General features: G+C 40.0%; 1 protein-coding gene across 1 annotated transcript in view; it reads left to right on the plus strand.

The window, feature by feature from the left end:
- RP9 (RP9 pre-mRNA splicing factor) overlaps positions 1-10,206 on the plus strand; it is a 68,667-nt gene that overhangs the window by 48,664 nt on the left and 9,797 nt on the right. The window contains exons 2-3 of the mRNA XM_007958252.1: positions 8,614-8,644; positions 9,751-9,880. Coding sequence (XP_007956443.1) covers positions 8,614-8,644; positions 9,751-9,880 — 161 coding nt within the window. The remainder of the gene's footprint in view (positions 1-8,613; positions 8,645-9,750; positions 9,881-10,206) is intronic.

Consider the following 10,206-nt stretch of genomic DNA (forward strand, 5'->3'; position numbering starts at 1 on the left):
ACCATCTAGTTCTGCCAGTTTGGTGGTCTACTAGTCCCTTAGAATAATTATTTCCATGTGTCTTTGGTTTTCTTCATTCTTCTTTGTTTTGGACAATGAGAGACTCATCATTGCATCTAAATGGCTGCTCCCAAGATTTTAAAATCCCAGTCGCTACTCACCAAAGTAGGCGGTAGAGCAATGTTTTTGTGTAGTATGTTATGCCAATTGAGCTTGATGTCCCCTGTGACCATAGTCCTGGCCCACAGGTCCAGCTACCCAGGGTAGCTGGCTGTGGCCAAGAAACTACCACAACCTTGTCAGCTCTGCTATACACCCAGACATTCTTAACAGCACATACAGATACACTTGTAGAAACATCGTATGCGAACCCTAAACATGGTCATGGGCACACTCCCCCCTGCCTAGATATACCTTATCATTCAGCCTGTCCACCCATCTATCCACCCGTAGATCAACACTTGCCATCACTGACAACACAGTGCTGTACACACAAAAGGGTTCATCTTTGTTGTCTGTACCTCCCATGGACCTCTCTCTGTCTTCCTCTTCCTCATTGCCACTGTGTTGATCACTCACATTTGTTGCATTGCCCTCACTTCATGCAAAACAATACTTGTCTCTACCTATCTAGCAGTAGTGTTCCCTTCTCTCCCCTTCCCTCCCTAGTAACCAAAAAAGAAAGTTTCCTTCTATATATAAACCTTTCCTTGACTTTTTACAATAATGAAGTAAGATAATATTTGTCCTTCTGTGATTGACTTACTTTACTCAGCATAGTGTCCTCCAAATTCATTCACATCACGCAGCGTATGACAGGTTCTACGTGATTCTTTAGTGCTGCATAATGTTCCGTGGTGTGTGTGTACCATAGTTTGGTTATCCATTCTTTTGTTGATAGGCACTTAGGCTTATATTGTTCTATTTTCTTGTTTGCTTATTTGATTCAACAGTTTTAGACATTATCTGTTAACTTCATGTCATAGTAGGTAATGGTTTAGTTTTTACTCCTTATTCCTCTTCTATCCTTATGTTGTTGTTATGTGCCATCAAGTTGGACCCGACTCATAGTGACCCCTCCTTGGCTTTCTGAGGTGGTATCACTACAGAAGTAGATTGCCCAACCTTCCTTCCAAGGAGTAGCTGGTGGGTTTGAACCACCAGCCTTCTTCTTAGCAGTCAAGTGCCTTAGGCTCCTAGCTACATTATAATAATTTTTGTGAAATCAATAGTTAGTATTAACATTATTATAACTATGTAATATTGCTCACTTTTGAGCCAAATAGTGTTCTATGATTTCTTTTGCTTTCTAGGATAACCCTTGTCTTCCCAATAGCTAATAAAAGCCTTTTTTTTTTTTTTCCATTTGCTTAGTTTTCTATTACCAGCTGTTTTGTTTTTGTTTTGTTTTTGTTTGTTTTGCCTTAAGGCTCCAAAAGCTGAGAGTACTTTTCGCACATTTTACTTACATACTAGATAATCTTATCGGTTCATTTTTCACCTAGAATCTTCTGTTCTCCAGTTGGCACTGGTCATTTTGTAGGCCTGGTGTCCAACCTCCTGGAACTGTCTCCACTTTCCTGTCCTGAATCCCATATCATATGTTCTGTGTCATCCTCTTTCTGCCTTTGTTGTTGTTTGCTGTGGAGTCAATTCCATCTCATAGTGACCCTACAATACAGAGTAGAACTGCCCAAGAGAGTCTCCAAGGCTGTAGTCTTTACGGAAGCACACAGCCACACTTTTCACCTGCAGAGCAGCTGGTGGGGTGATGACCTTCCAGTTAGCAGCCAAGCATTTAACCATTGTACCACCAGGGATTCTTCCTTTTTGTCTCTACTACCTCATTTCTCTGAAGCACATTCATTAACTTTCTATGAAAGAATGCAATAGGGGCAAATGTTTCGAGTCTTCCCATTTCTGAAAATACCTTTCTTCTACCTTCAAAGTTGACAGGTAATTTGGCTACATTAGAATTTTAAATTAAAAATTCTTTTTACTCAATTACAATAGTGATATGCCACCATCTTCCAGCTTACAACATTGCTGACGAGTGTTCAGCCACCTTTATTCACTTTCTTTTATATTCAGTGCCTAAGACATCTGACTGCTAACCAGAAGGTTGGTAGTTGAAACTCACAGCCATTCCGCAGAAGCAAGACTGGGCAATCTATTTATTTCCGTAAAGATTTACCACTTTGGAAACCCAGTGTGGGTCACTGTAAGTCAGAATCGAGTCGATGGCAGTGGGTTTTGTTTTTTTAATTTTACCTTATCCTACCTATGGAAGCTTTCATGGAGCTCTCTTTATCCCTGATATTCTGAATCTGGGGATGATGTGGATCTTTTCTCACTTGACTTTCTATTTTATTTTTCTTGATACTTAATGGGCATTGTAGATACATACATGAATATATGTTCAAATTTCTCTCTCCATCTTGTTTTTTTTCTTTTTCTTGGACTTTTGATTTTTTCATTATGTTTTGTTTGTCCTTTTATTCTGCTTTCTGAAAAATTTATCTGCCAAACCTTCCACCACACTTTTTAAAAGTTTCAGTTACCATATTTTCAAGAGCTTTTCCTTGTTCTGAGAAGTCTTATATTACAGCATTCCTTTTTGTTTCGTCACTGAAACATCTCTCAAAAACAACAAATGCTAGCAAGGGTGTGGAGAGACTAGAACCCTTTTACACTGCTGGTGGGACTATAAAATGGTGCAACCACTATAGAAAACGGTAGGTTGTTGTTAGGTGCCATCAAGTTGGCTCCAACTCATAGGGACCCTGAGTCCAACAGAATGAAACCTGTGCCATCCTTACAATCTGTGCTATGTTTGAGCCCACTGTTGTAGCCACTGTGTCAAGCCATCTTGTTGGGGGACTTCCCTCAATGAAAATAGTATGCACTTCCTTAAAAAGTTGGATATAGAAATTTCATATGATCTAACAATCCCACTGCTAGGTATATAGCCTAGAGAAATAAGAGCCATGGCAAGAAAGGATATATGCACACCCATGTTCACTGCAGCATTATTCACAACAGCAAAAAGATACAAGCCACCTAAGTGCCTAACAATGGATGAATAGATAAACAAACTGGTACCTATGTGCAATGGAGTATCACACAACATTAAATAATAACAGTGACACTGCAAAACATCTCATAACATGGATGAACCTAGAGGACATGCTGAGTGAAATTAGGCAATCAAAAAATATTATATGAGACCACTATTATTAAAAGTAAAGAAAATGTTTTCACACAAAAAGAAGTATTATTTGACGGTATTTACCTCAAGTAGACACACGCCCTGGAGAGAACAATCATGGGAGAAGGAAGGGCTGCTTATGCACAGGGAGATAGCTCAGGGTGCAGAAGAGTATGAAGGGATGGACACTGGGAGGAGGTAACTATGGGGAAGAAGTGGGAGGGGAGCTGCTGCATTGTAAATTTTGGTCAATGACATGAGACAAAGTATATGTGAACTGCTGTATGAAAAGTGAATTTACTCTGTAAATCTTCACCCAAATCCTAATTAAAAAAAAAAAAAAAAAGAAGTATTATTTGACGGTTACCAGGAGTGAAAGGGAGAGGAAGGGTAAACCACTAACAAAAGGGTGTTGTTGTTGTTGTTGTTATGTGCCATCAAGTTGGCCCTGACTCGTAACAACCCCTCCTTGGGTTTCCGAGGCGGTATCACTATGGAAGTAGGATTGCCCAACCTTCCTTCCCAGGAGTGGCTGATGGGTTTGAACTGCCAGCCCTCTGGTTAGCAGTCAAGTGCCTTACGCACTGTGCTACCAGAGTAGACATACATTAACTTGGGTGAAAAGGAAGGCAATATACAATAAGGGAGGGGGGTCAGCACCAAATGATCAAGGCAAAGGAGTTTTGAGTTTTGTTCCACGTTTTTCTCCCTCTCTATCCAGGACCTTTTAATGTTATCCCTTTCAGAGTGGTTAGTAGTGGTAGTGGGGCACCATCTAGTTTTTGATCTCGAGGCCTGGAGGCTGAGGTTCACATGGTCCATTAGTCCTTTGGACTACTTGTTTCCATGTGTCTTTGATTTTCTTCACTGGGAGGAACAAAAGAGTTAAAGGCAACAGAGGTAAATACTATTACATACACAATCCTTCAATAATAGTGATAATAATCTATGAGTAGTACATAGGTAGACACTTAAGCCGAACAGGGGTGGGAAGGAATATATATAGATTTGACAGGATATTTCTGCGTATGTATGTACATATGCTACAAATATATCCATGAATATAGTAGAGCATATGGAGGGGCAAAGTTATGAAAACTTCTTAGCCATAACCAAATACCTTGAGGGAATGAATTGTTGGACTTGAGGGCTCAGCACCATAGTCTTGGGGGATATCAAGGGCATTTGGCACAACATATATCCTACTTTGGTAAGTAATAACTAAGGTCTTAAAAGGTTGTAAATGGCCACCAAAGGTACAACTGTTGGTCTCTCCCCATCTGGAGCAAAGAAAAGTGAAGAAAATCAAAGATACATGGAAACAAGTAGTCCAAAGGACTAATGGACCTTGTCAACCTCAGCCTCCAGGACCCTGAGGCCCAAAGAACTAGATGATTCCCCACTACTAACTACTCTGAAAGGGATGACATGAAAAGGTCCTAGATAGAGAGGGAGAAAATTATGGAACTAAAAAAAAAACCAGGCTTACTGGTCAGACAGAGACTGGTGGACCTGCTGAGACCAGGGCCCTGAGTTACCCTTCAGACCTGGAACTGAAGTTACATCTATGGCTCAGTTTTCAACCAAACAATCTGTCTACAAGGTGAACAATAACACTAGGACAGTACATACTCCTTAGAACAATTAACCATTCAAGGTCAAAAGGATAGCCTTTGCTCAAAGACAAAGTTTGTAAGGCAGAAAGGGTTAGGAAAGAAGGATGAATGGAAAAAATAAACAGAGAGAGGAAGTGAGAAAAGTGATTTTACATTGAGGGGATTGCAGGCAATGACATGAAACAAAACATGTATGAATTGTTGAACGGAAAATTGATTTGCTCTGTAAACTTTCACCTAAATCACAATAGAAAGTTAAAAAATAAATAAATACCTAAAGCTGTGGAGCCTGCCACCATACACCTGTGCCTCAGATTCCTTTATGAAATATATGTATGTAAGTATATTCCATTCCACAAAATGGTTCGTACAGCTAGTTCCTATGGGACTGGTAGGCAGAGACTTGCTGGAAATTTTTTAAAAAAACACTCTTTTCTTTGAAGATACTCAGGTTTTCTTTTTTGCTTGTTTTCTTCTGATCCCTTTATTGCCTGTTTCTTATTTTTCTTTTGATCTTTATTTTTCATATAGTTTTTTCCTAATGTGTGGGGATCCTTGCATCTCTCCTCATATTTAAGAAAGAAGCACTATAAAGTTGTTTTGAAGGGAGCTTAGGAGCCCTGGTGGTACAGCTGATAAAGTACTTGGCTGCTAACCAAAAGGGTAGTGGTTTAAACCCACCAGCTGCTCCATGGGAGAAAGATGTGGCAGTCTGCTTCCGTAAAGATTATAGCCTTGGAAACTGTATGTGGGGCAGTTCTACTCTGGCCTGTAGGGCCAGTATGAGTTAGAATTAACTCAGTGGCAGTGGGTTTGGTTTGGGTTTTTTTTGTAAGATACAGCATACCAGAAGGTACTGGTTTGCTGACTATTAAGTTTTGCTGTAGGGAGATCAGACTGTGATCTGCCCTTTTTTTCTTTTTCTTTTTTTTTCTCATTGTGATTTGGGTGAAAATCCACAGAGCAAATTTACCCTCCATACAGCAGTCCACACACACTTTGTCTCATGACACTGACCAAGCCTACCCCAATGCAACAGCTCCTCCCCACCCCCAACAGCCACCTCCTCCCTGCGTCCACATCCCTCCACACACTCCCGCCCCCCTTGCTGTCTCCCTCTCCTATCCAGGATCCTCTACATAGATCTCCCTCCGAGTGGTTGACAGTGGTAGCTGGGCACCATCTAGTTCCTCTGGTCTCATAGTTATATAGGCTGCAGATCGCATGGTGCACCAGGAGCTAGGACTAATTGTTTCCATGAATCTTTGGTTTTCTTCATCCTTCTTTGCTCTGGACAAGGAGAGACCCATCACTGGCATCCAGATAGCTGCTTGCAAGCTTTCAAGATTCCACTCGCTACTCGCCCAAGTAGGAGGTGGGGAACAATGTCCTATACAGTATGTTATGGCAACTGAGCTCAACGTCCCCCATGACTATGGTCCTGAGCCCACAGTTCAACCACTCAGTCCCTCTGGGTAGCTGGCTATGACCAAGAAGCGACCACAACCCTGTCCCTCATCAGCTCCACCAGTGATCTGCCCTTTTTGTCGAGAGTCCCCCACACTGGTCAGGAGATAGAGTTTTTCTCTGAAGCCTGTTTAGTGACCATCTAAGATGCAACTAAAGCTTCAAAAAAAGAAGCTTCCAGACTCTGGCCTGGAGGGTCAAAGATACATGCCTGGCTCCCAGTGTTCTGGGTGGAGGAGACAAGAAGAGAAGTGCCCAGTGTTCAGACTAAGACTCAACACCTGTTTTCAGCCAGTGCTTAACCTGTTTACCATCCTCAGCTGTGCCAATAACCCTGTACATCTGAGGCCTATCCTGTTATATTTCACAGGGGACTAAACCTGCTGTCTCCTTCAAGGATAGGGCAAGCAGACTCTTCTGGCCCTGGAGAAGGAGGACATGACTGGTGATTTCAGCCACTCAATGTCCATATGCCCAATGTCATCTTCCAAAAGTTGTAATTACTTCTACCTAAAGAAGTCAGTTACTGCTTCCACTTTCCTCAGTCTTCCCAAATTTGTTGAAATCATTCTCTGCTTTAGTCTCCTCTCAGGATTTTTAAATTTCTTAAAAAAATGACTTCGTAACTTTTAATTCCTTTAACGTCTTTTTTTTTTTTTTTTTAATTTTTTTTTTAAATTCCTTTAATGTCATTTTAAGGGAGTTAAGAGGTCTTTGGGTGCCATAATGGTTTGCTCTTGACTACTAAACTAAAGTAAAGATTGGTGGTTCCAACCTACCCAGCAATATCATAGAAGGAAGCAATCTGCTCCCGTGAAGATTACCAAGAAAATCCTATGGTGCAGTTCTACTCTGTAACACGTAGGGTCACCATAAGTCACATCAACTCAATGGCAACAGGTTTGGGTATTTTTTTGGAAGGGAGTCTGAGGATGGAAGACAGAAGCAAGAGAGTCAATTTGCCATGTTAAATAGAAAGCTTCATGATGGTTTTTGTTGTTGTTGTTGTTGTTGTTTTTAATTGAATTTAAATCCCTTTACTCTGGACATGCCCTCTTTAGGTTGTCTGTCTCCACTGACCTGTTTCTCTGACCATACCTGCTGGCCCCCTGAAGGCAACTGAATGTAACCCCTATGCTCCAGCCATCATGCCTTCTCCCCTCTCCCTTCTTCCTTTTTCCTTTTCCCTCAAGTGTTCCTGGGCTGCTGGGCAAAACCAAAAGATTATATATGTGTGTGTGTCTTAGTTTCATCTCTGCCTTCCAGTCCCACAGGAACTAGCTGTAAGAACCATTTTGTAGAATGGAATATACTTACGTATTTACATGAAGGCCCCTTCGAAAAGAAATCCCAACCCAGCACTTACAAAGAGAAATTCAAAATACTTGGCAAAATAAAGGTTTCTTGCCCCTTATGCAGTTGGAAAGATGTTTCTCTCCTCATACGTAAATTAATCTATGTACTGCTCAGAGCAAGTTATTTTAGTCTACCAGGCTTCACAGATAGTTCCAAAAAATAGGCCTCTGTCATCCGTTTGTTTTTTTTTTTTTTTAATTCTAAAAAATTAACCAGAATTCTAGAATTAACTAGAAAGAAAAAAGTAGGCTGCTCAACTGTCAGAACACAGAAGTCAGACTGCACAATAAACATACCCCATTACCAAATCTGTTATATCACATTAAGTATTACTTTAAACTTTGAAGATTACCCTTTTAAATATACTGTATAAACTAATGACCTAGGAGGGAAAAAAAAAAAAATCAATCACTTTCCTTTAAACTTGTAAAAAGTTGTAAAATGGACTTTTCAGGAAATGCTATTGTTAGTAATAATAGATTTCAAACTGTGCAGTTCTGTAACACCCCCTTTTATTCTTGGCAAGAATTGTTACATATTTTTCAGGAATTTGGATCTCAGCTTGGTGGGCCATATGTTGTTTATACAACTCTCATGGCTCAAATATTGGGTATTTACATAGACTATACCACCTCCCTTCCAAATACACATAGGTCCATAATTAGCCCACGAGTCATCTTTCACCTAACACATGCTTTCCCTTCTCCTCTCAAAAAATTATTTTGCTAAAACAACATGTTAGTGTTTCCATAAATTTAATTTTAGATCTCTGTAGTATATGACAGGACATCAGGTTACTTACATAATGATTCCTGAGTGCTGAGCATACTAACTGTTTTAGATTAATATAGTTTTAAATTTTTTACCAAGTATATTCTTTTAATTTTGTCTGAATAGCTGCCTTTCACTCATTAAAATTTATAATATTCCTATTAAAATGATTGATGGATTTTTTTTCCTTTCTAGTTATGAAAAACCTCCTCCTGGGCTTATCAAGGTTAGTATGAATTCTGTATTCTTGCTTATTCTCTTAGACATACTATACTTGCAAACTTAGTTGCTTGTTATGAAGAACAACTGCATAAGGCTTTTCAACCTCCTTTTTTAATTATCCTGTTTCTTCCCTGCAGATACGTTTTTGGCTTTGTCATAGCTTATGTCACTGTGGAAAGTTAATCAGCCATATTTCTTTTCCCCGAGGAATCAGTACAGGCTCCCTTATGTTCCTCAGCAGTTGCTCTCCTCCTTTCTCGCTCACATGCAAATGCATCTTCCCAAAGCTCTGCTGTCCTGTATACGCTGTCTGACTCACCAGCTCAGCCCTCAGTATACCCTGTGCTGCCTCAGGCCCTCCTGCTGTCTTGGAACAGGAGTCTGAGGAGAGAACACTCCTCCAGTCCAGCCGCCCTGGTGCAGGAACCCCTGCTCCAGCATCCTGGCAGAGTGCCTGCATCTTTCTGCATGAGTAAGACTGCATGAGAGTAGCAGATAACGGCCAAAGCAACTGTTTGGTACTTTTAAGGAAAAATAGATTTCTAAAACACATTCTTCCATTTTAAATTTAATATTCATGGAAACTTTACAAAAACATAAGGAAAAAATAGCAACTTCATTGTAAGTGCAGTTATTCCAATAGTGAAAATGTATTTCAAAGATACACAGCATATGTGTGAGACTATAAAACATGGCAGTGGCCTTCAAGGTATAATAAGCTATTTTTATATAACAAGCTGTTTTTATTATTCCAGAAAAGCTGACTTATAGGCTCTAAATTCTTAAACTTTGCCTCATTCCATAAAGATTTCAAGGGAGTAAAAACTGTTTTGTGATCTTAAATGAACACTAGAACTTGGAGTTCACAAAGCATTCCAACGTGATAAACATGTAATTTTTTTCTAAGAACAGCTACTTCTCTCAATGTAGTTCTTCTGATACATTTCTTTTCTTTTTAAGTCAGATATAGCTTGTCTTTCTAATTCTTTGAGAAGGTAGTTGACCTTGAAATCTGTAGCCCAAGAGAAAGGCAATAATGTCCAAAGCAGGCAGGATAGAATTCCAATGCTTTTTTTGCCTTATTGTTTACATGTTGTTTCCCTTGTTTAGGAAGATGAAACTAAACCAGAAGACTGCATACCAGATGTACCAGGCAATGAACATGCCAGGGAATTTCTGGCTCATGCACCAACTAAAGGACTGTGGATGCCACTGGGCAAAGAAGTCAAAGTTATGCAATGTGAGTGTGGAAGAACTGCAAGTAACACTACCCAGTGTGTGCACAGTTATATAACACAATTTACAATGCATACTTACTTATTTAATTCATTCTCACAGTAGTCCTGTTAAATGTCCCCATTTCATAGATAAGAAAGCAGACTCATAGATGTTGGTAAGTTGTCTAAGGTAAGAGGTAGAGCAAAGCTTTGAATCCAGGGCTTCTGACTCCAAGACCAGTGGTCTTTCCGTAGCTGCCTTTGGAGTATACTCTAGTACCATTCCTGTAACTCAAAGGATATTCCATGGTAGAAATGCCATGGATAAAGCAAGAGATGTATTGGAGTG

This window comes from Orycteropus afer, unplaced genomic scaffold, assembly GCF_000298275.1.
Source record: "Orycteropus afer afer isolate SDZICR_OR568_19922 unplaced genomic scaffold, OryAfe1.0 scaffold00894, whole genome shotgun sequence".
Taxonomy (NCBI): domain Eukaryota; kingdom Metazoa; phylum Chordata; class Mammalia; order Tubulidentata; family Orycteropodidae; genus Orycteropus; species Orycteropus afer.